This window comes from Lethenteron reissneri, chromosome 23, assembly GCF_015708825.2.
Source record: "Lethenteron reissneri isolate LAM-NWPU_2019-01 chromosome 23, ASM1570882v1, whole genome shotgun sequence".
Taxonomy (NCBI): Eukaryota; Metazoa; Chordata; class Hyperoartia; order Petromyzontiformes; family Petromyzontidae; genus Lethenteron; species Lethenteron reissneri.
In genome coordinates, this window is record NC_083801.1 from 8,286,211 (window position 1) to 8,313,386 (window position 27,176).

Genomic DNA, 27,176 nt, shown 5'->3' on the forward strand with positions numbered 1-27,176 from the left:
GAGGGATGAATGGTGAGGGTGAGCGTGAGTGGTGAGGTTGAGTGGTGAGCAGTGAGGGTGAGTGGTGATTGGTGAGGGTGTGATTGGTGAGGATGAGTGGTGAGGGTGAGTAGTGAGGGTGAGTGGTTGTTGTGAGGGTGAGTGGTTGTTGTGAGGGTGCGTGGTGAGGGTGAGTCGTAAGAGTGAGTGGTGAGGGTGAGTGACGGTTGTGAGAGGTGATTAGTGAGTGGTGAGGGTGAGTGGTGAGGGTTAGTGGTGAGGGTGAGTGGCGGTTGTGAGTGGTGATTAGTGAGGGGTGAGTGGTGAGGGTGAGCGTGAGTGGTGAGGGTGAGTGGTGAGGGTGAGCGGTGAGGGTGAGCAGTGAGGGTGAGTGGTGATTGGTGAGGATGTGATTGGTGAGGATGAGTGGTGAGTGGTCAGGGTGAGTGGTGATTGGTGAGGGTGAGTGCTGAGCGGTGAGGGTGAGTGGTTGTTGTGAGGGGTGAGTGGTGAATGGTGAGAGTGAGTGGTGAGGGTGAGTTGTGAGGGTGAGTGGTGATTGTTGAGGGTGTGATTGGTGAGGATGAGTGGTGAGTAGTGAGGGTGAGTGGTCACGGTGAGTGGTGAGGGTGAGTGTTGAGGGTGAGTGGTGAGGGTGAGTGGCGGTTATGAGTGGTGATTAGTGAGGGGTGAGTGGTGAGGGTGAGCGTGAGTGGTGAGGGTGAGCAGTGCGGGTGAGTGGTGATTGGTGAGGGTGTGATTGGTGAAGATGAGTGGTCAGGGTGAGTGGTGAGGGTGAGTGGTTGTTGTGAGGGTGAGTGGTGAGGATAAGTGGTGAGGGTGAGTGGCGGTTGTGAGTGGTGATGGGTGAGTGGTGAGCGGTGAGGGGTGAGTGGTGAGGGTGAGTGGTGAGGGTGAGTGGTGAGGGTGAGTGCTGAGTGGTGAGGGTGAGTGGTGAGAGAGTGGTTAGTTTTGAGGGTGAGTGGTGAGGTTGAGTGGTGAGGGTGAGTGGTGGTTGTGACGGTGAGTGGTGAGGGTGAGTGGTGAGGGTGAGTGGTGAGGCTGAATGGTGAGGGTGAATGGTGAGAGTGAGTGGTGAGTGGTGAGGGAGAGTGGCGAGTGAGAGTGGTGAGGGTTAGTGGTGAGAGTTAGTGGTGAGAGTGAGTGGTGAGGGTGAGTGGTGATTGGTGAGTGGTGAGGGTGAGTGGTGAGGGTGAGTGGTGAGGGTGAGTGGTGAGGGAGATTGGTGAGGGAGGTTGGTGAGTGGTGAGTTGTGAGGGTGAATGGTGAATAGTGAGTGGGAGTGGTGAGTGGTGAGGATGAGTGGTAAGGGTGAGTTGTGAGTGGTGAATGGTGAGGGTGAATGATGAGTACAGTCAATATGCACTGCTGTTATCATACCAGGTACCACCACCACAATATGTACTCCTCTCATCATAGCAGATACCACCACAGCAGTATGCACTGCTGTAATCATAGCAGGTACCACCACAGTCAGTATGCACTGCTGTCATCATAATAGGTACCAACACAGCAGTATGCACTGCTGTAGTGATAGCAGGTACGACCTCAGTCGGTATACACTGCTGTAGCGATAGTAGATACTGCTATCGAGTTGGTAGATACCGCTATAGTAAATACTAAAACAGTCAGTATATACCACTACAGTCAGTCAATACTGCTACAGTCAGTATATACTACTATACAGTCAGTACATATTGCTACGGTGAGTAGCTACTAGAGTCAGTAGATACTATTATAGAGTGAGTAGATACTGCTATAGATTTTGTAGTTACTACTATAGTCAGTGGATACACTATAGAGTCAGCAGATACTATACAGTTAGTCGTTACGAGTATATAGTCGGTAGATACTACTGTAGGCCCAGTAAATACTACTATGGTCAGTAGTTATTACAGTCACTAAATACTACTACACAGTCAGTAGCTACTACTGGCTCAGTAGATACTACGGTACAGTCAGTAGATACTACTACAGAGTCAATAGATACCACTTCCTCTGTTGTATGTAAGGTGTTGTTAGTATATATACCTACGAGGGGTAAAGATATTTTTTGAGGGGGGGGGGGGGAGACCACAATTTTCGGAAACATTTTGACATCAACTATTTACCCCACACTTTCTACAACTTTTTGGACTTGTGAAAGCCTCTTATATATTTGTTGGTGGAAAAATGTACAAACAGCCCACCGGGCTTTGACAATACCTTAGTATCTGTGTATATATATGTAAGGTTTTTAAGAAAGATATTTTTCACCCGGGCAAAGCCGGGTACTTCCGCTAGTGAGATATAAAAGTGCACGTCAAGCCATAAGGCTCGAATCCAGTGAGCCCAGCCCTGCATGTCATGCTGGATACACACCACTGTGCAAAAACAATGCATTGTTTTTGATGATTTTGTATAAGTAAATAGTAAACAGATTTTGTACACTATGTTGAACCCCACCGACGATATTTCATGCAGCTGTGGTCCTAAGAATAGATGCCCCCAGAATTCTAAAGCAGACTTCCACAATTGCAATATATGCACAACCAGCTGAACACGACCTAGCTTCTAGGTAAGGCCACTCTGTGGAAGGATACACTTTTTACGGAGACAGCAGATTGCAATAACTCTATCATCAAAGCATGTTATATGCTGTAAATGTTATTTGATGTAAATTGGATGGATAAATATAGTTTGCGAGCCATTTCAAAGTGGTAGGCCTCATGTGGCTGTGGGCTATATGAAACAAAGTGATATGGGTCATCTATGGCCTACGGGTGCCAAAAGGTCCCCCTCTCCTGCTTGGAGAAAATGCTACGATGTCAGACGTGTGATCAGTCCTCCGGCCTTATCGCAAATGTTATCCTTTTGTATTTTTTTCGAATGTCATCACTTGTCTTGAACTATTTATAGGTTGTGTCGAAAGCTAAGAATTATGGTGAAGTAAGCAGCTTTGTTTATGTTATTACTCAATGCAATTACTGTTGAGCAAAATTTATGGACTGTAAATAGCTCCGACTCAATTAAATGCATTCCATGGTGAACTTTAAATGCAAGCCTCCATATGCCCCACCCTGCATGTAATTAAGCCTTGCTTATGCATCCGATGCTCCACACCATCACTCATTGCAAATGAGGAATGGCATGTCCAGATGTGCTATTGTGGAATATTGAATCTAACTAAACACGGCTTGAAGAAGTGAATACTAACAATGCATCTTAAATGTCATAAAATTGACAAAAATACTGTTTAGCACGAGAAGGAGGTGACTAATTCCATTGGCAGGACATTGATCCAGTCCTACTAAGGTCTTGAATATGAGCCACAAGTGGCTACTTGAGATGAAAGATAAAGGTTCGGAGATGTGACATTTGTTTAGTCTCAGCTCAGTCACCAACGGGTGTAGAAAACAGCAAAGAAGTGTGCCATTGAACCTCTTGTTTATCCCCATTGTGAAAGCTCACAAATCAAAAATTATTACTCACGCACATGGTGAAAGAGCACAGTCAGCTGGCAGGAAGAACCAATTATGAGACACTGAATAAGGCTGATGATTTCACTTCCGGGTCATGTACACGTTCTATACGTGGTTTCACATTCTGCAGAGGGCATCTAAATTTAAAACGCTTTGCCCTGTAATTATACATGAGCGATTGATCATTTGGATTGAGTTACTAAAGAAGGCAAAGGAAACACATTTGAAATCTAACATTAAAAAAATAGTTCACTGAAAAAACATGGATACCATGGATTTAGTTTAGCTTCGCCAAGAATAAAATCCGATTCTAAGTTACGGAGTTGTTGCTTCCTTTTCAATAGAAGAAAAAGGGATGACTCAATGACAACAGAGAAGCAAATTTATGCCTGTGCTTTTCACTGCGTGCATTCAATGGTTGGTTTCATGCCAAATTTGAAAACATTAGCATAGTGTTCCAAAAGGGAGAAAAAATGGCCTCTTGCTGAACAAGCTGTGTGAATAACAAATGGAACCACAGGAGTAATTATATTAAAAATAAAACATATGCTCCAGTGTTTTGAAGGGAAGGTGTATTGTTCTTCAATAACAAAATCCTATTTTGCAATGAGAAACATTTTCTACGACCTCTTAATAAGTATTTGTCTGCATGCAGGTATCGAAGAATGATGTGCTCTAACTGCTGAAAATTAGATTTAACTCGAATGCAATTGCATGGTTATTCACTATGCAATGCTCTGAACTTCAAACCTCATGCTGCCTGCTTTTGAACTAAATGCACATATAGTTATGTTTTTTTTTAATGTTGTACTTAATTTATATATATAATTTTATAAAAAATACTTTTATTTAAGCACAAGTGTAAAAAAGACACATTTCCTCTGCGAGGCTTGATGTCTTTTTTCATCACATTTATTATTAAACAGCAGTTGCAATTCATGTACGGGGAATAATGTTCCATCTCGGCGATAATAGGCTACATGGACACAAATGTATTTTCCTCAATCATGAAGTTCGGTGCAAAAGCACGACCTAATCAAACGGATGCATCTTCGCTCATTTCAAGGTAGCAGCAGTAAACAACATGCATCAAGGCAGATACAGTGCTATTACACGGATGATTGAGTGAGCATTACATTGCCTGGAACACCCATGCCGTGCTCTATAGCTCTAACCATCATAATTTTAAGTCTGCATAAGCAACTTACCATAAAATACAATATTTGTCCTATGTGACTGCTGAAAGTGCAGGTTTATGCAGAATCGAAATGTCAAAATTCATAGGATATTTATTTTATATATCCAACTGAAATTGCAACAAGATATTTTGAAGTGAGGATAACCACAAAAACCAAGCCATGGTCAATTTATATCGAGATCAGACATTGGCACCGGCTGGCTAATCTCATCTCAGTTTTCCCTGAAAAAGCACGCAGCCGGTAATCGCAATTGCAATGAGCACGGTTCAACCAAAATAATGACCCGCGGAGATTACCTGCTCGGGGTCATACTTGGAAAGGATTCCACCCTCCCGGAACTCCCCAAGGACATCCTTCACTTTCTTGTTGGTATCTGTGGGAGACAACAGAAGACACTCAGCAACACACTGGTTGACACAGAGGCTATCTCCGTTCTTTTTGAAGCAAAGCAAGGGAAAAAGGTAATAATTCTCCCAGTCAGTTTTTGTTGCTTCTTTGGTCACATTGAAGGGGCGCCCCTCAAATTCTTGCTGGAGATTTTGTAAAAAAAAAAGATTTAAAGCACCTGGCCTTTGTACAATGTGAAGGTCTTGAGGGAATTCTGGATGCTGACCATATTTGTAAGGAGTTATAACTTCACTCCTTGATATTACTGCACGCCCTCCTATTATGCATTACATTCATACAGACAACAACAACAACACTCAGACATATTCTTTTTAAGCCTCGAGGAATAAAAACCTTGTGGCACACAAGTGCATGCTAAAGTGGAATGTAAGCTACTTTCACCTTGAGAATGTAAAATCAATGTTATGTGACCGGAGATCACAAAGGTGAAACTACAGCTCAGGTCTGACAAATAGATATTGTATCGTAATGTGTTCTCAGCTGGATTTATGAAAAATAATTCATTGATTGTGTAGCATGGACTTCTGAGACCCACTTTAAACTGAAAATGCCAATTATTTTCCCTTGTCATTTGAAAAATATTTTTTCTTGGTGGAACAGTTTGAATGTAGATAATTAACATGCAGCCTAAATATTAAACAATGCACACAGTATTCGGCATTATTGATCAATTACAGAATGTATGTGTGCCTTGTCTCACAAAAGGCATGTGAATACAAGAAACTATGTCGGCATTGGCAGTTTGAATGTTTAATGAAAACACCACATGACTTATGCAACATCAATTCTGGTTCATGTCCCCAAATTCTGAAACGCCTGGTTAAACATGTGATTCATATTTAATTTTAAATCGACCAGTAGCAGAAAACATAGCAAGTTAAATGTATTTTACAAAAATGATAAAAGGAGATGGATAAAACTTGGCTTATTTTTGTTATTCACTTGACAATAATCAATGGCTAAAACATGCCACTAATGTAAAGACCATTAGGTGTAAGCAACACAATCACGAATGAGTGTTTCAAAGTTATAGTTCATAGACCAAAACATTATTCCAATTATCCAATTCGTTTGTATGCTCACGACGTTTCGGCCACAACGCAAGCTGCTTGCGTTGTGGCCGAACGTCGTGAGAATTATTTTATTATGTTTTATTTTTATTATTTTATTTCTTCCCTTCTACGTGACTTTACCGAAAGAACCAAAAAGATGAATCCCTGCAGTCACGAAAGCTTTAAATCGAAATATTGTATTGTTAATGTAAAAAAATACAATCCTTTAAACAGTTGATGGCTGGTAATTTGAATACAGGATATGCATGTCTATAGCCATTGCCTTGATAATATGCACACACTGAACAGCCCATTAGAGTGCATGTTTACTTCTGTCAATGACTATGCAAAGGCAATATTGAGTAGAAGCATCATAATTAAATTAGAACAATGGGTGCTTGGGGCATTTCCTTGTTTTGCCTGCCACAGAAATCGATCTGTTTGCATACCGTATATTGGCAAGATTTGAATCTTCCATTGGAAAATAAACATAAATCAATTAATATTGGAAACATGCAAGTGGTGTCATATATTACGAACATTTCTACGAGGAAAACTAATTCCAATTGTTTACAAACAAGCAACATCATTATTTTGTAATTTAAACAGATGGCATGCAGTTAGATTGCACTATATATACACACACACACAAGTCTGGGGATTGTGAGGTGGGGAAGGAAGCGTGGATGAACTCCCACTACACTCACAAATACCGTTACATCATTCACACCGCACAAGTGAATGGTACATTTTTGCTACAATTGACAAGATTTTCAAGTTTCCTCCCAACTTTCATGTGACAATGCATTGCTGCAAAGACCATCTCGTACCTTGGGAAAGTGTACCCTTGTGAGAACACCAAAATCCACATGAGCAGGATTACACCCCCCATTGCACAGTTGTGACCCATTTTACCACTGATGACGCGATCACCCAGTGGACATTCCGTTGCCTCCACTCTACCACCAACCTGCCAATTCAGTCAGCCGTGTGGAACTGCCCCCGAATTTGGGGGGACCCCCCTTCAACTTAAAAAGTAAAATGGCAGTAGAGAGATGTTTTGAGACAAGAGAACAGAGATGCAGACAAGATAGAGAATAATAATTGACGTTTAATGTTAATCATCTTGCTATGTCTGTTAGGATTTTCATTTGAGCTGATATTTGATGCATTCCAACATTTTTTTATGACTGTGTAGCTCCTTGAGCAACTTGGGCCCTTACATGCTTGCTAATGGTTGCCCGAGCCCTTAGCCCCTGCCTCTACTGGTACATCCAACATTGGTCATAATGCTTTTTTTCTCTCCATGATGGCGTACAGTGAAAGCTGATCATAAAAGATAACTTATTATTCCTGGGTTTAATTCCCTTGTGGGTGCACATAAATATCCCAAACACACTTTGTGCAGAATAAATAGGTCACTTAATGTGAGTGGTAGAGCCAACATAACTATCCAAAAAAGGTACTCACTCGATGAATAAAATCGCACTTTTCCAAGTAATGGTGCAGCGGATACAATAAAGCCATGAGAAACAGTATGCAGAGTTTTCATAAAGAACACAATAACAGAACGCATTACAATTGTAATGGTTCGTTAGAGGCGCACACACTGTTATAGGGAGGCAACAGTATTTATGAACACAACTTGTAATTAGACTACACATAGGGTGGTGACCACCGACCTATCGCTAACACTGACACTCGGATAACAACTGGCGTGGCCAAGTCAGGAGGGCTACTGCTTGGCCACGCTGACTTGAGGCTTCTCTTCACTTCTTCATGAGGCATCTTCATCCCGGACCCGAGCAGCCCCGCTCAAGGTGCGGGGCCCCCTTATATGCGCCTCGGCGTGGCCAGGCCACACCCAGGCCACGCCCACCTTCTCGAACCCTCGAGAAGGCTCTGCTCCTGGCCACGTGGCCCCCAAGGTCCCCCCTGGGGCCCCCACCTTGATCCGGTCACGTGTCCGGCCGGGTTCATACAGAGTGCCACGGCCTCACACAACCCCCCGTGGCACTGACCGACAGCCTCCAGACACCCCGATCCGGCCGTGACGTCATTCCCACACACACACATACGTAGTGACGTCATGTGTGTGTACAGACTCGCACGGTTGTGACGTAACAAGTCACTACACAATGATAGTTTAGTCAAATAAAACTATCTAAACTGATTGCAATTGAAAAAACTCTAACATCCGATCCCAAAAAAATATATAAATACATTATGGTTTTATTCATCCGTGATCCTTATTAAGAGGTCAGAAGTGTGGCTAGCTCCTGGTTCAGGGTACATGTATATATATGCCCCTTGTTGGGCTTGCATGGTGCTGTCTATATATTGTTTTACCATGTGTACACGTGTGGGTATGGCCCTTTCTGTTAATCCACATCTGACTGAGCCCCCCCCCCCCCTCCACCGCGTGGCTTGTGGGGGTTGTTTGATCATACTTCACCGTGCTGGTCAGTGATGGCAGGGGAGCCATGACTGGTTCAGATATCACTTGATACGAATGTTACCCATGACCAGGGAATTGAACTCGGGTGTGCAGGTGGCCGAGTTCACAGCGCAGTGTACTAATCACTGTGCCACCAGATACTGGTCAGTGTGGGTTGGCGAAGGCAGGGAACATAGACACGGGGGCAAAGTATAGTATGATATTTTTCTTTACTGCCTTCTAATGCCTGTGTAGGGGTTATTACGGTAGAAACGGCGGACAACAAACACAGGGCTGTCGGCACTCACATACACGGGGGGTCACACCGACGTCCGCATCAGTTATTGCCCACGCCCCCAGCCCTCGGAGGCGATCCCTATAAAAGGTGGAACCCAAAGAGCTCGAGTTCAGTTCGACACGAAGCTGACCAGTGAAGATCCAAGACTCGGAGATTAGGCCCTGGGACTCCCCGGTCTCGCCGTCTTTATAAGGGCCGAGCCGGGTAAGCCAGTGGCGCGGCCCAAGAGCTTCCAGACCGCTGCCCTTATCAGGGCAAGGCTGGTTAGCTGGTGCCGAGATCTGTGCTTGCCAGGGCCAGATCAGTCAGCCTCCCGTAGCCCAGTAGAGGAGGACTGGGGGACAGGACAGAGGGCTTAGTACTAGGGTGGGTTTCCCATAGTACGGGTGAAGGGGCCGATACCCCTTCAACTATTGTGCCTGTCCCTGGGTTAATAAACAGTGTGTCTCAACTTCGACATCGTCTCCTCCTCTACTTACTACATCTGGTGTTGGAAGTGGGCCAAGCATGGATACGAGACGGAAGACTCGTGCCCAAGACCCAGGAGAGGATGACGACGAGGGAGGGGCAGTGCAAGACATCGCCGCCGACGTACCTGCACAACAGCTGCCGGCTCCGACATCGGCGGGGTCGTCGGAGAGGGCCGGGACGTCGACTGACGAGTTGGCGTTGGCTCACTCGCGGCTGGCGGAGCTCTTGTATGCAGCGGCCGCTATGCTGGAACAAATAACTCGCCTGGGGCCGGGAGGAGCGACGCGGCGGGAAGATGGACAACGCCCGCCAGAAACTCCCGCCTTTACAACAGCGGGGCGACTCGAAATTCCCGCCACGAAGACAGTAGGGGCGAAGGGAGGAGTCCCAGCTCGTCACGCGGGGGACAGTGCCCAGCCAGCAGCCGCCACGTCATCGGCGGAGGCGGGTCGCGGTGGCGGCCTATCAGGGGTTGCAACGTCACCACCAGCGGACGCCAGCACCGACCAAGCCCCGACCAACACGTCACTGACGGCGCGACACCCATTAGAGTCCGCCATTACTCATACAGTACGGGGACGCGCTACGGATGCTGCAAGAGGATCGGAGACGGAGCCGACATTCCAGCAACGCCTGCCGGCCCTGCAGGTATTTGTTGCAAGCGACGGCGATTGGGGGGGGTTCCAGCGCCGGTTCTTGGCCCACCAAGAGATGGCAGGCTGGTCGGACAACGAGGCGATGTGTGCTCTCCCGGCGTTACTGGACGGCGACGCCCTGGGCACCCTCACTGCTGCACCCAAGTCGGCTCGCTCCACCATTCAGTCGGCGCTGCAGCTGCTGGCCACCGTTTATGGGCCGCCCTCCGATTGTCGCCAGCTCTTCTATGAACGGCAGAAGGGTGACAAGGAATCGCCACTCGCTTATCGCACGGCCCTGCTGTCATTGGCGAATGACGCTTTCCCGCGTATGGATGAAGAGGGGATCGATGCGATGGTGGCCGAGAAAATTTTGCTGCTGGCTGACGATTTGGACTTCACCATCTTAGCGCAGGACGATGCGGATATGTCATCACTGCGGGCTGCAAGGCACATTCACGCCAATCTCATCTCCCAGCGGAGGAAGGCGAACAAAGCAGCTGCACGACACACCGTGGCGGCGACCTCTTCCGGAATGGAGGGAGCCTTCGCTGCGGATCGTTCTGCAGGATGGCGATCTGCCGAGCGACCGGCTCGGGACGTTCCAAGCCACCGAGACCAGCCCAAGTCCTCTGGAACGCTCGTCGTCTGCTATAATTGTGGCCTCCGGGGCCACGTGGCGTCCGGATGCCGGGCTCCTTGACAGCGCGGTGCGAGACCTGGAGCTGCGGATGGCCCTCCTCACAAGCCTTCGCAACATCCTCGGGCAAGTCATGGCACCCCACATGTTCGGCCTGCACACACACCCACTTTCCTATCACAAGGTCCGACACACGATTCTCGGGGTTTGGGTGCTGGTGCGTCGGGTCGCGGCATGTCGGGGAGGGCGCTCCAACCGGGCCAATGGTCCGAGTTGGCTCACCGAGTTGTGGCTGCATCGGCGGGGTCGTCCGTTGTCGCGGGGCATATTGACGGGGTGGAGGTACGGCTATTGGTCGATACGGGAGCTTCGGCAACTATCATTTCGGATTTGATTTATAATATCCTGCCCGTTCAGAGTCGCCCGTTGCTCCCTGTCGATATACCGTTTTACGCTGCGAATGGGGGCTCGTTGGGTATTATCGGTCAAATTCGAGCGCAAATTTCGATAGGGGACATTAAACTATCTGGCCCGGTGTTCGTCTCCTCCTCGCTGGCTATTCCGTGCCTGTTGGGGACAGACTTTTTGGCCAAATTGCCCATCAAAATTCTGATTGACCAGCAATGCATCGAGCTTCCATCGGGCCGACATATGACGTTCCTACCTGCCACCCCTGCCTTGCGTGTTGCCTGTGCTACGGTACAGGCGCTTGTTGCTCGGACGGTGCATGTACCCCCGGGGGCACAGATGTTGGTACCCCTGCGCTTGCGTCGACCGTTCGATAAAGGGGTCTCTGACCGGGGCGTTATTTTGGGACCATCTAGAGCCGGGGTGAGTGGGCCAGATCTGGTGACGGCCCAGACTATTGTTAAAGGGGATGGGGACCCGTTTATCGCGGTCCTCAATGTCGGGACACGGACGGCAGTGGTTTCGCAAGGTACCGTGTTCGCACATGCGGTTTCGGTACCTGCGGAAACGCCGATCATTGGCCAGGTGGCCACCGATTCTCAAACGCGATTAGCCTCAGACGCTGACGAGGGTTGGCTGGATGCGTTGTGTGCTGAGTCACCTGACCTGTCCGACGCACAACGTGCTAGATTACGCGCCTTATTGCGAGAATTTTCCGACGTCTTCAGTAAACACAAATACGATATCGGATGTACCAAATTGCTACGCCACCATATTGACACCGGTGACAACGCTCCTATCCGCCAAAATCCTTTTCGGTTAAGTCCCGCCAAAAAGGATCATGTCAAATCGGCTGTAGATGACATGTTGAAATCGGACATCATTTCTCCCTCGACCAGCCCTTGGGGTGCACCCATAGTGTTAGTTAAAAAGCACGACGGGTCCCTAAGGTTCTGCATTGATTTCCGGCGATTAAATAAGATCTCGGTGGCCGATGCTTATCCGCTTCCTCGAATGGACGAATCGCTGGATGCCCTCGCGGGATCGCGATTCTTTTCCACTTTGGATTTGCTCTCAGGATTTTGGCAACTTCCCTTGGACGACGAATCTAGGCCCAAAACAGCTTTCCGAACGCCGCACGGCCTCTTCCAATTCAATCGCTTACCCATGGGATTACACTCTGCTCCCGCGACGTTCCAGCGCCTGATGGAATTGGTCCTCGCTGGCTTGCAATGGGAGGTGTGTTTGATTTACCTGGATGACGTTATCGTATTCAGTAAGACGTTCGAGGAACACCTTGATAGGCTTCGGGCCGTCTTTCTCAAGATGCGCGCTGCTAATTTGAAATTCAAGCCACAAAAGTGCCATTTGCTGCGCGAATCTGTTAAATATTTGGGTCACATCGTCGGCCGGTCAGGTATCTCAACCGATCCCGCCAAAACGCGTTGTGTCAGCTCCTGGCCTATTCCCACCTCGGTGGGGGAGGTTAGAAGCTTCATCGGCTTTGCTTCATATTACCGCCGGTTTGTTGCGGACTTTGCTTCCATCGCTAAGCCACTACATGCCTTGATGTCAAAAGGGGTCAAATTTCATTGGGGGCCGGTGGAGAACGCCGCTTTTGTCTCTCTTCGGGATGCCCTGGTGGGGGCCCCGCCATTAAGCTACCCCGATTTTTCCATGCCGTTCGTGCTCGACACGGACGCAAGCAATACCGGGATTGGAGGCGTGCTGTCACAAATTGTGGGTGGCGTGGAGCGCGTTGTGGCTTATGGTAGTAGAGTACTGTCCCCGGCCGAGCAGCGGTACTGCGTCACCCGCCGCGAACTGTTGGCTATCGTGTTCTTTATCCAACAGTACCGGCCATATCTGTACGGCCGGCATTTCACCGTCCGTACAGATCATGCAGCGTTGCAGTATGCCCTACGAATTAACCAGCCATCGGGGCAGTTGTCCCGATGGCTCGAGATCATGCAGGATTTCGATTTTGAGACAACTTACCGGAAAGGGATTCGCCACACCAATGCCGATGCCCTATCACGCCTGCCGATCGCCCCGGATTGCACTTGTTTCTTGGGTTCGGGCCGTTGCAAATCGGCAAGTGACGGCCAGGATCGGGTTCTTGCGGCCGCAGTTGATACTCCTTCGGACGCTGGTCCTATTTCGGAGGGTGGGAGTGATTCCCTACTTGGCTTGTCGAGTGCTGAGTGGGGTCGCCTCCAAATGGAGGATGTGACCCTCCTGGCACTACGTCGCGCGGAAGGATCAGGTCAAGGGAAGTCGGGCGTTGACTTATGGGGGTGGTGCCAGGGCTTACTCATGCATTGGGACGGGACGATCCGCCGTCACAGGCTGGTGGTGCCTTCCACGTTGAGGGGTAGGGCTGTATGGGCTGCTCATGTACGGCTCCTGCACCTGGGTACCCTCAAAACACTTGCCATGCTCCAGCTTAACTACTTTTGGCCGGGCATGGCAAGAGACGTGGACGATCTGCTGCGGTCCTGTACCCAGTGTGCACAACGGAAGCCGCCGGCGAAGGGAGCCAGTCCACCGCTCCAGTCCATTTCGGTCACCCGGGTTAACGAGCTGGTCGCCCTTGATATTTTGGGACCGTTTCCTTCCACGCCGAGGGGTAATAAGTACCTGCTGGTTGGCGTGGAATATTTCACGCGATGGCCTATGGCTTGGCCCCTCGCCAACCAGTCCGCAGCGGCCGTTGCGGAGGCTTTTGTTCAGGGCTACGTCCTCGACAAGGGCGCTCCGGAACGGTTGTTGACCGATCAGGGAAAGAATTTCACTAGTACCCTTTTACACGAGGTATGTGGCCTTCTGGGTACAAAGAAAGTTCGTACCTCGCCTTACCATCCACAAACGGATGGGATGGTGGAACGCTTGCATAGGACTCTTACGTCCATGCTATCCCACCAGGTATCTGAGTCCCAAAACGATTGGGATCTACGGATCGGGGGAGTCCTGGCGGCATACAGGATGGCTCCTCACGCGGCGACCGGGTTCTCGCCATTTTTTTTATGTATGATCGCGAGGTTGACCCGCCTGTCGCGACTCAGCTGATGATTGCCGCGCCTCATGCTAAGTCGAAAATCGCCGACCATGTTAAATTTAACATCCTTCGCTTGGCGGAGGCACGGCAGGCAGCCATGCAAAACTCTGACTCTCGCCAGAAACAAAACGAGAGATTGCGGTCGCGCCGGACTCACACGCACGAATGGCACCCGGGCGACCGAGCATGGTTGCACTGCCCCCAGGTGCCATTGGCCACCTCGGCTAAGTTGTTGCGACCATGGAGGGGCCCCGTTGAAATTGTGCAGGTTGTGCGGCCTCAATGTGTGCGCATTAAGTGGGGAAAGCGTCGGTGGTTTGTGCACCCTTCACGGTTAAAGCCATTTTTTGCTCCGCACGCTTCCTCCCACGTAAATGGCCGAACATGTGGGGAGTCCTCTGACTCCGGGGGGGCGGGATCGATGCCAGCCTCTGATCCACTAATGACTGTCCCGTCTTCAGGAGCCCCAGGACTGAAGCCCTCTTGGCTGCCAGCCTCCCCCGTGGGGGGCGGCGCTGGCACGTCCGGGAAACCGGACGACCAGGCACCTGCTGATGCGACACCTGCCACCGACTCTACCAAGCCGGCCCCTTGTGACGGGCCCGCTGCACGGACTCGCGCCAAAACGCGCCGGTTGTTATGATTAGCTTTCCGCGCGTGTTCCGTTGCTGCGGAACCCGCTCATTGTATATATGTTTTTTTTATGGTTGTATGTGTGTGTAATAACGATGACCACGCTATCTGCTTGTTGCTTGCTGTCCATGTAAGTGTGTGCGTGTGTTGGGAATGGACGGAGAGTCTGCTGTGGTTGCTGAGTTTCAAAGGGAGTGTGTGCGCTGCTGCGTGGAGTTGTTATCTTGATGGTAAAGTTAATTATTAACGTGGGAGCGTCGGGTATCCTGTGCTGTACCATCTCGTGGGTCACCGTGCGCGATGGGCTTAATTGAAATAAAAAGAAAAACAATTTTTTTTTGGGCTGTATTGTGCTGCGAGGTGCTGTGTGCGATGCGGTCGTTGCATGAGAGGGAATAACTGTGTTGTGGTTGAAAAGTTACGACGGGATTGATGGTGTGTTGGTCGCCTGCAGATTTTCTTGCTATTGTGCTTCAATGTACGCGTGTGATCGCGATATGCTGATTGCATGTGCTGTTATACCGTTCTGTATATGTGTTGCGGTTCTGGGTGGGGTTTTTTTTTTTTAGGGAACCATCGGTTGATGTTACGCTTGTTCTTGTTATTGTTACTGTTACGAGGCACACGTGTATTGACGGTGTTAATCTTTATTCTTGGGGGTTGAGGGATTGTTGCAGCCGGGACGGCTGCGAGCTGTACAGGGGGGGGTGATGTAGGGGTTATTACGGGAGAAACGGCGGACAACAAACACAGGGCTGTCGGCACTCACATACACGGGGGGTCACACCGACGTCCGCATCAGTTATTGCCCACGCCCCCAGCCCTCGGAGGCGATCCCTATAAAAGGTGGAACCCAAAGAGCTCGAGTTCAGTTCGACACGAAGCTGACCAGTGAAGATCCAAGACTCGGAGATTAGGCCCTGGGACTCCCCGGTCTCGCCGTCCTTATAAGGGCCGAGCCGGGTAAGCCAGTGGCGCGGCCCAAGAGTTTCCAGACCGCTGCCCTTATCAGGGCAAGGCTGGTTAGCTGGTGCCGAGATCTGTGCTTGCCAGGGCCAGATCAGTCAGCCTCCCGTAGCCCAGTAGAGGAGGACTGGGGGACAGGACAGAGGGCTTAGTACTAGGGTGGGTTTCCCATAGTACGGGTGAAGGGGCCGATACCTGTCCCGGAGTTAATAAACAGTGTGTCCCAACTTCGACATCGTCTCCTCCTCTACTTACTACATCTGGAATGTAGCTGGCAGCAACCTCCGACACCTGATTAATGCACGGTGGTCACCAACTGAGCACCATCTCGGCTCAAGACCACTGAGGTTCCGAGATCCGATGAGATCGGATGCAATCTGGGTGATTTGATGATTGTTTTACTATGCAATGATTTTGTATGTTTTGTCTTGACTCGTGCTTGCACATTTTATTTTACGTGAATTTCTACTGATTATAGAATATTCACCCTTTGCGGGTACCGTCAGAGAAACCGCCATATTAATACAGTTTTTGTTTAGTAAGTTAACTTCATTGATCTAAACATGTACTTTGCCTACTGAACTTAAAAAGCATACTTCTCAGTAAGTCCTGGAGATGTCAATGACACAGTTAAATGTGATCGTATTGTCACCAGCACATTCTAATTTGTTATTGTTTAGTGTCTCGCTTTGCAAAACCCTCTGAAAAAAGAATCCCATGGAACTCAGTGAGGCTCTTCCTTTGGTAAACAAGTGTAATAATATCATAGTAATGATATCTTGACATTGCATGGTGAACCAACTGCCCCACCTCCACTTCTTGACTACAAGCCCATGATAACCAGCTGCTGTAAATATTGGGGCTTGTCCGCTTCTTTGGCAAAGTAGCAGTCTTTGCCAAATGAGCTCGTCTGAATAACATTTAACTCAATGCAACAGCAAAGCAAAGTGTAATGACGACCTAATACAGCTAACAAAGAGGAATCTTACACTGTAAGGGATGTTCACTGACACATTTAACATTTCAGTGTTTAACGAAATACGGAAAGCAAATAAATGTAGCATTCAGTACACAACTATTTGATTATTTGTTGATTCATGGCAATCATCAGCCAATTGATATTTCCCAGTAAAATGTACAATACTGAATTTAAAATGGTCAACCTCAGACAGGTTTCGACTGAATTCAATCTCATCAGCAAGTTAAATATGTTAAACCAGTGTTATATGGGAAGTCTGAACGCTGTGGGTGATAGTTACTAATATTTAAACAATTTGTCTATCGTCCGTTCTAAAACTCATATTCGCCCGGTATCATTCGTTTAAACAAGGCACTCCATTCACAGGGTCACGAGCAATGGGAGACATCGCTCACCAATTAGCTTGATGATGTTACAGGGAAATTGACATGTGTGTGCTACGTCCGTGCAGACAGCAAATCCACACATTTATTCAGCGCGAGCACAGCACTCGCCTTAATGCTGTTCACAAACTGGATGGGGCAATTGTCCTACCTTCCGCACTCGGCTTTCAAGCAGGGTCAGCGGTGACGGTTTGATTTCGATAACCCAGCGGGGAATTGCTGTGGGTTTAGTACCACCAGTACAATCTGCACACAGTGAATGCAGCCTAATGCTACACACTCACTCATGGGAAATGCTCGATAAAAAAAAACTAAAAAGGCATTTATTGTATATTTTTTTTCCTCTGCTTGTGTTCTGCATGAAATATATTGAAATTATAATAATAATAAGCATGATGTTTATGTGCGTTGTGTGTTGGAACAAAGATCCGTGGTTAAAGCAAATGAATGTTCGCATTGGTGGTAGACTTTGTAGGGTGAATGAATTATCGAATTTTCCCGCATATAACCCGCGGGGTATACCACTTTTTTCAAACAAAACAAAATATTTTACACGTGTGACATGTCATAACTCGTTTAATGTTTTCATGGTAGGACTATCCACTACGCAACACTTACCTTTGACTAAAGCACTGCTGTTATGATTTTAATGTAAACTTCGTATTAATATGATGGAATTAAGCTGCGGTAACGACGTTCAATATATGAATGCATGCGGGGTATATGGAGGTGCGGGCTATCTGAAATTTGTTTTACACAAAACGCTATTTTTGCGGGGTATATGCGGCTGCGGGCTATATGCGTGAAAATACGGTAAGTGTACAGGTCAGTTGTGAATCTATTTCCCCACAACGCACGTGAGAATGAAAAATGTCATATTTATTTGTGTTTTGGGTTTCATATTTGTATGAACATTTTTCATCAGTGTGTGTGAAATTACAGATGCCATGCATGGACACAAATGCCGTCCCGCCTCAAGGTGCTTCGGAAGTCACATCAGGTGGGGCTGAAAGAGTTGATTTAGTCTGTATCGGCACGCTGTCACACTTTACATTAAAAATACCCCCTGCAACTGGTACACGGACATAGGACTACCCAACTGGGATTTCTCAAACACACATCTCAGCACCCCCTCTTGCCTATTAACACATTAGAACTCCAGTGCTTACATTAAACTACTCAGTTGGGTTTGGTGGGCCCCATGCTTGCAAAATAATTGACGTGCCAATACTGACCAAAAAGCATCGGCAGCTCCATGGTTGAGGAGGGGTTGACAGACATACACAATCGCATACGCCCACTTGTTATCTCAAAAGTGCACTGTGCACCATTTAATCCACTGTGTCAGCACACATTTTGCTATTGTGTGCATTTGCCTGAGACATTATTCACTCGCCATTTATATTTCTTAACCCCTTGTGCCCTTCATTCAGTCAAATTGTCCTGTATCTCAATGAAGCCTATGAGTAGTGCTAAATTCTTCTTGGTTCTTTCGGTAAAGTCATGTAGAAGGGAAATAATAAAAAAATAAAAATAAAACATAATAAAATAATTCTCACGACGTATTGGCCACAACGCAGGCAGCCGTCCTCAGTTGAAGAACAGGTCTGTCGGAAAGACAGCGTCTGAATAATATGACTTTGAAACCCCCCGCCCACCTCCTACGCATTCCACAAGTAGTGACTAATCCCATATCTGAATTTCCCATAAATATGCTAAATTCCTCTTGATAAGCAAATTATTTTGTCAAGGCGCTCTTCCCCCTCCAACCCAGCTTAAATATACGCTGCCAAGCCTTTGTGGTGTTCATTCAGACGCTGTCTTTCCGACAGACCTGTTCTTCACCTGAGGACGGCTGCTTGCGTTGTGGCCAAAACGTCGTGAGAATTATTTTATTATGTTTTATTTTTATTATTTTATTATTTCCCTTCTACGTGACTTTACCGAAATAACCAAGAAGATGAATCCCTGCAGTCACGAAAGCTTTAAATCGAAATTTAGTGCTCAATTCTGTCAGTGGCCCTAGGCTTGTAGTGGAAATTCAACATTTCCAAGGTTTCGATTTAAAGTTTTCGTGACTGCAGGGATTCATCTTCTTGGTTCTTTCGGTAAAGTCACGTAGAAGGGAAGTAATAAAATAATAAAAATAAAACATAGTAAAATATTTTATTATGTTTTTCGGTAAAGTCACGTAGAATGGAAGTAATAAAATAATAAAAATAAAACAAATAAAACATAATAAAATATTTTATTATGTTTTTCGGTAAAGTCACGTAGAAGGGAAAAATAAAACAAATAAAACATTATTATGTAATAAAAATAAAACAAATAAAACATAATAAAATATTTTATTATGTTTTATTTTTATTATTTTATTACTTCCCTTCTACGTGACTTTACCGACAGAACCAAGAAGATTTCCAAGGTTGTGTGCAAAGCCTCCACAGGATTTAAACCGTTGAGTTACCAGAAAGTAATAATGGGATATTCATTCTAGATCGAAATTCAGTGTGTCCTTCAATAGAAGGGCACTATATACTGGACAAGCAACCATTTGCAGAATGAATTCAACTAAGCAAAAACGCTATGCCTTGCTTGCCTTGCTTAAACTTGATCTTGCTTGGAAGAAAACAAGGACATTTATCAAACAGCCTTGTGTACAATTTGGCTATTTACAACGACTGTACATTACATTGAGGTCTTTCGCATTTTGTGTGTGAGGTATTTAAAAGCTATATATGAAATAATTTCTTCATCAAATCCATGTTTAAGTAGAGGCAAACATTTAAAATAGAAAAAAATTTCTGTCACCGCCTTTGAGAGGCCCAATGAAACCATGGGGCAGGCATCACTTTGTCTGAAATTTAAGATACGCTTTTGAACTTCTGCACTCCTTGGGAATTTCACACGATGCCCTTCTACTTTACCCCGTTGTTTAAATGCCACTGAGAGAACAGGACTTATGACTGCACATTAACAGTAGTGGGGTGAGTTCAAACACATTTACACAGTACATATAACAATTCCAACAGTAAATGTTACATCTGTGTTTACTTTATATGGGCTTGAATTGTGTTTTTATTAAGTCACTTAATTGATTTTACAACATAGTTAGATCATGCAAAACGTGGATTAAAGGGTGCTTATATTGAGGATATTTCCTACGAAATAGCTAGGTGGCTCTAGTAGCTGAAGAATGTGTTAAAATATTCAGCCAGTTACCCATGAGATCCTAAATTCAAGTCTCGAGTGGGTGAAATATATAAAAATGGCATGACCTTTTGATCTCAGAGACTTCTCATGCACAGTGAGTTTTATTATATCCACCCACTCACAAAGGCCTAACTGGGTGGCACCGTGTTGGAGCCCTTGACCTGCACTTGGAAGGGCACATTTTCAAATCTCGGTCAAAGGCCAAGAAATCCCATCATCTTCTTGGTTCTTTCGGTAAAGTCACGTAGAAGGGAAGTAATAAAATAATAAAAATAAAACATAATAAAATAATATGTTTTATGTTTTATTTTTATTATTTTATTACTTCCCTTTTACGTGACTTTACCGAAAGAACCAAGAAGATGAATCCCTGCAGTCACGAAAGCTTTAAATCGAAATCACATCATCTTTACATGGTCACTAAAATAAATATCACTTTGTTGGAAGTCAGCAACTGCTCTTATATGGAAAGACTCACTGCCATGGGAATGTGCAATGTTCACCACTAGCTCAGGACTGCCAACAGAGATGAGCATCATGCCGTGCTTGTTTCGGCACGGAGACACTATGACTTTTGAAATGGATAGTGGAATGTGGCCTCATGTTATGAATAATGTCTGAGTGATTACAATCACTTCATGCTTCAGCAACTGGCTTCTTTGGTGATCACTAGGCCACAAACTTCAGACCAAACAGCAGATAAATATAATCAGTGCTGTCGCACACGGGGACTCATTTCGAGCCAGAAAGTTAATATTTTTTCTGATAAGGAGTTTCAATAAATTACAAGAAAAAATCTGTATTTGTGCGCCCAACATATTGACGTAATAAATAAGCGACTCAATGAATGGAAGATAAGCGTGCGTTTGCTTGTGAATGCGTGTGACTGAGGCAAGATGGTGCAATCTTTAGTACAATGCACTACGAACCTGATTACCTGGGTTCAATACCCATCTATGAATATGACTAGTAGCATGTAGTATCTGAATCTGTCCTGGACTTTCCCTAAGTTCATTCAGCCTTGAACAAATAGAGTAACACCCTTATTTACGCCCTGCCGCTTTATTAATTTTCGCCATAACGTGCTCAAATTATTGATACCAAATCCCATTTAACGTACTATGTACCTCGCCATCACGTACTCGAGATTTACAAACTTTGCCACTCAGCCCTAATTTTTTAACGTTTCACGGAGAACATTCAGATGCCAGATAGTGCCCAAGCGTTTGCGTCCCTCACTAGCTATAGTCTCTTTCATGTGTACTCTTAATATTTTTTCCCCAAATACTGTATTTATGGTAACTATTTTTTTTCAAGTATAAACTATTTGTAGATCATAAACTAATAATAATACCTACAGTATAATAGACAAGGTCATATATCTTAATATATCAAGAACATACACTTATTTGTTTAAACCGATGGTTGAACAGTATACATGCGCAATGGGTGACTGAGCATCCCTCTGTTTAGGTTCTGTACCACATTATGGATCCACCAAAAATGCTTCGATTTAAGAACTTTCGATTTATGTTGTGGTTTTCTGAAACACATCCTGGCTATAAACCTGTACATGGTAGATTTTTTAAAATCAGCACTGAGGAAACAAAGTTGTGGTCGTGGACACCCCTCTATAGCTGCCCTTAATAGGTGCTCACTCAGAGAGCACTTGCCCCAGCAGTCCACAGAAAGTTTGTTGTGAGTAAACTGTATTCGGGAGAAAATGCTTCGACAGTATTTTAGACTAACTTGGCAGACCCTTGTCTTTATGTGTGTGCTTGGGGACGCATAACAAATACAAATAAATAAATAATCACATGTTTTGGTTAAACAACCTAAAAATACTCTGTTAAATGCAATTCCCTTATAAGTACATCTATTTTTAGATAATTTCACAACTCTTTCCTTTAGGATGCAAGCAGTTTCTCACCAACACGAGACTGAACATGCAGATCTAAACGGGATAAGTTATGTATTTATAGTCAATACTCCCATTTGAAAGTTGAACACGACTTGGAGGTCTCTACAGATTTTGGCAAAAAAAAATACACAACAGAATGGCCGAATTACAATGCAAGACCGCATGTTAACAGTTTATCAATCTGTTTATACAGTACTCTCCCTGTGTTAAAGTTTTCAAAGTCCAGTATAGGAGTCGTCAGGCTACGTGGAAGGTTGAATGCAGCATGGTGACCAGATGCACACGCAGACTACATTGCACAAGCAAGCTACATTGCACAAGCAGGCTACATTGCACGAGCAGGCTATATTGTGAGGCCCCTCAGACGGGCTCAGGCAGGTGTAGACAAGAAAGACATCCAAACCTCTGCACTTATACCGTGGGAAGCTGCTCAAAGCACATACACGGGCAATGCACACCTGCCGTTGTGTCCACCTGTCACCAACACATTTGGCAATGCTTCCATACATTACATGGAATTGTACCTTACAGACTTTTATCATTTTTAAACGTGAGTAAACATCTATTTTGTGTGTACTTTAAATAAATAAAAAACTGGAAAATATTCTTTGCCTACAAGTGGTGCAGGACCAGCTTTAGTTTTAAAATATACATTATTATATCTTGACTTAAAGCTTTCGTGACTGCAGGAATTCATATTCTTTGGGTGTTTCGGTAAAGCCACATAGATATAAAAAATTAAAAAATATCACGACGTTTCGATCGCAACGCAAGCAATCGTCATCAAGTGAAAAAAATTGCGAGAGAGCTGCTGAGGCAGGTTGTTATAAAGCAGCGGTCGAGAACCTATGGCTCGCGAGCCATATATGGCTCTTCCGGTGACGGCATATGGCTCCCAGATAATTTTGAGTTGAAAAAAATTAAATTAAAAATCAGTTTGGAACTGATTTTAAAATACTTGTGATATTGCTTAATAATACTGTGTCATTTTAAAGTAAACAGAAATTAGTTTTGAAGATAAATGTCACGGGTCACGGGGCCTCAACGCCTGCATGAAGCTCAACCTCAACACGTACGAACCAGACTACAAGGCCATCAGCAAAACCATGCAGCACCAGAAGTCGCATTAAAAGTAAGACATATTTAATTTATTATACGTTAAAAATACTATATGGCTCTCAATGCAATATATTTAGAAATATTTGGCTTTTATGGCTCTCCCAGTCAAAAAGGTTCCCAACCCCTGTTATAAAGGTTTCAGATGGGTGTAGCCCAAGGGTCATAAGTCAAGTGGGCGGGGCTAGTGATGACATTTGCATGTAAATGTAAGATCGCAGAGATCTGGGCTGAGGTATTGGTCCTACCGTGTTTCATATCTGAAACACGGTAGGACCAATACCTCAGCCAGAACCGGCCCTAGACCTTTGGGGGCCCTAAGCAAAATTTTATTTGGAGGCCCCTTTGATGTATGATTTTTTTCACCCACTAGCTAGCAGTGACTCTAGGGGGCCCTCTGCTGGCCACGGGGCCCTTTGCAATTGCAAGCGTCGCTTAGTGGCTGGGCCGGCTCTGACCTCAGCCGTGACTGATCATTGTTCTAATGCTGTGGGCATACACGAAATAGATTTTTCCAAGATGAAGGTACTCTGCAAACCCACTGGCTATCAACAAAGATTCGTTCATGAAGCCATCCAGATCTATAAACACAGACACAATTTCAACTGAGAAGATGGGTACAAACTGAGCAATCATTGGAAGGACGTTATTAATCAGGTTAAGTCATAACTGGCTGTGATGTTTAGTAGTTATTTTAGACTCTCTGGTGTTACATTAACAGGTTAAATGCCTTTGCATTAACAGGTTAAATGCTTCACTAACATATTTGTTCGTTTTCCTTGATGTGGCGGTGGCTCTCCAATCTTACATTGACATGCAAATGTCATCACTAGCCCCACCCACTACGCTTATGACCCTTGGGCTACACCCATCTCAAACCTTTATAACAGCGGTCGGGAACATATGGCTCGCGAGCCATATATGGCTCTTCCGGTGACGGCATATGGCTCCCAGACAATTTTGAGTTGAAAAAAATAATAATAAATAATGAAATCAGTTTGGAACTGATTTTAAAATACTTGTGATATTGCTTAATAATACTGTGCCTTTTTAAAGTAAACAGAAATTAGTTTTGAAGATAAATTTCACGGGTCACGGGTCCGTGACCAGAAGTCGCATTAAAAGTAAGACATATTTAATTTATTATACGTTAAAAATACTACAGTAAAACCTTGGATTGCGAGCATAATTCGTTCCGGAAACGTGCTTGTAATCCAAAGCACTCGTATATCAAGGCACTCGTATATCAGTTGTGATCACGTGACGCTCAGCAGACAAAGCATATACACGTACTACTCGTATTGCAAGACCTCGCTCGTTGATCAAATTCAGATTTATTTATTTTTAAATTGCTCGTCTTGCAAAACACTCGCAGACAAAGTTACTCGTAATCCAAGGTTTTACTGTATATGGCTCTCAATGAAAGATATTTAGAAATATTTGGCTTTTATAGCTCTCCCAGTCAAAAAGGTTCCCGACCCCTGCTTTGTAACACCCTGCCTCAGCAGCTCTCTCGCTATTTTTTCACCTGATGACAATTACTTGCAGTGCGATCGAAACGTCGTGATATTTTTATTATTTTTTCTATCTATGTGGCTTTACCGAAAGACCCAAAGAATATACATCATGTTCGTGTATACAACCCATAGATACAAATACAGAAATATCTGTTTCCACAAATAATTAACATTACAGGGTGAAAGCAAAAATAAGCAGACAAAAAAAACACACACAACTCACATTCAGTGTATGTTTGGAGCTGGGAGAACTCGGCAGGGCTCAGCGTTGTCCATTTATCTTGACTCATCTTGCTATCTCCTTTCAACACTGTCCACATAAATTGAAGGTGGCGTGATTACACTGCACATACAATGTCCATCGTGTCGTCAAGAAGCTATGCTCAGGAGCAGCCCGCCGATAGCGCCACTCAATGCAGACTTGACTTGAAAACCCCCACGGTTCTTCGTGAACCGCTCCCTTTCACCGAAGAAACCACAACCACCCCCGGTGAGCAGAGGGGATATTGACGTCGATTCAATGCTTTCGCCGCAAGGAACCCTCCACCGACGATTTTCTGTCCAGAAACTCCCTTCCTCTGGTCATCCACGCACCGAATGCAGACTCTAAAGAGACAAGAGGGGGAAGGAGGGAGGTACGGGGTGGGTGGGGGCGTTGGGTTTGAGGAAGAGGGAGAGATACGTAATGACATAGCAATGAAAAAAAGGGAATGAATTACTAATGAAGGCTGCTCACAACAATATGCAGCAGAGGAGGAGCCACTGGGATCCCCCCCCCCACCCATCCAGAAATACCGCTGGGGTTTATTTACAGAAAATATGATCAGTAAAATAAATCAATTGAATTACATCGACATTGTAAATATATTTCACACCGTGCTTAGGTCAATACACCTTTGTTACAGATGATACATTAGCCTTCCTTTTTAAACCCTATTTTTAAATCTATGCGACATATATCCAATGCTTATTCCATATCGTATAACCATCGGTCTTCACGTACTGTGTATGCGATGTGTGGCTTGGACATGTGCTTACATATGCAGCGTAATTATATATAGATATACAACCAACATAAACACTGATAAGAGATGGTAAAGGAGTTTGACACGAACAATCCCAACGCAATAATTTAGTGTCTTAAATTGACGAGGCCAGACTCATCACGAATCGTCAGCACATCATCCCTTGAGGGATCAATAAACAAAATACTAAACAGTGGTTGTCACGTACTATCAAATAATATAAACCGCTGGCTCAGTGCAGATATTACCGAGGTAAGTACTACCACGTGTTTGTTGACACACAAGGGGAAACCGCGTTGATTGTAAATAAGAAAATAAACACACGCCAATTATGGATACCTTAATCAATCTGTCGAGTAACAAAGTAAGGATGGCGAGGTTCAGGTGCTTCACAACACAAGCTGTACAATAGGAGGAGGAGGAGGGCTTTTATTGGCTGTTTGCTCACAAATGAAGCTTGATGGCGCGAAGGGGCAAGTGTTGTCTAAACATTACATGCTTAAAATAACCGGGGCTCCTCTGCCAAGCACGGCTCGTGTGTCGCTAAAATATTTACAAAGTGCAACATTTCCATGGCCATTGCTTACAACTGCAGGTGATACAGACAAATATGTTTTGGTATATTTGGTATATGCTTATACTTCAACATTCTTCTCCATCAGACAAACGTTCCATATGGTTGATGCATTATGAAGGTATACAATACCACCAATACGGTTCTAAATTAAATCCAAAGTCAGTTATTGTACCTCTGGTACAAAAATATAAAAAAATGGCAGTCCACATACAGCAAGTTCAATAACCACATTCCTGCCACTTGATTAAAACGCCAATGATAACATGAAGTATGAAATAATGATAAACATTTTAAGTCAAGTTCTGTGAACCCCCGAGGTGTCAGATAATACTCACTCATCGCATCGTGTTGAAGCAGGGCATAGTTATGTTATAATTAAATATATGGCTTCACTCACTGCTCTAAATGAACAATTTTCTGTCTGAACATGCAGCTGCAACTCTTAAAGCTCTAACATGCATAAACTGGGTGCTGACCATATCACTGACAGCCCAGAAGAGTCAGTTTATTGTACTGGAGTCTAATAGGTCATCATTTACTCTTGAAATTATAATATACTAGCTTTACTACCCGGCTTCGCCCGGGACTTGGATTCACCATGGCCCGGCCGCCTTTGTCTCCCCAGTGGCGATGTTCACACACTACACCAGTTACTCGTTTGAGGCCGAGCCGACCTAGGGGAGGCCCAGGACCGGTTCAAATAATCGTTACCGGTGGTGGCCGTGAGCGGGATTCGAACTCGGGTCGCCGGGTTCGTAGCGCAGCGCGCTAACCGCTAC

General features: G+C 45.3%; 1 protein-coding gene across 1 annotated transcript in view; it reads right to left on the minus strand.

Annotated features, from left to right (window-relative positions):
* Positions 1-27,176, minus strand: part of LOC133346230 (diacylglycerol kinase beta-like) — a 149,705-nt gene that overhangs the window by 102,857 nt on the left and 19,672 nt on the right. Inside the window, exons 2-3 of the mRNA XM_061557769.1 lie at positions 25,019-25,105; positions 4,957-5,033 (exon numbers count right to left, since the gene is read on the minus strand). Of these exons, the coding sequence (XP_061413753.1) occupies positions 4,957-5,033; positions 25,019-25,085 (144 nt within the window). The 5' untranslated portion in view covers positions 25,086-25,105. The remainder of the gene's footprint in view (positions 1-4,956; positions 5,034-25,018; positions 25,106-27,176) is intronic.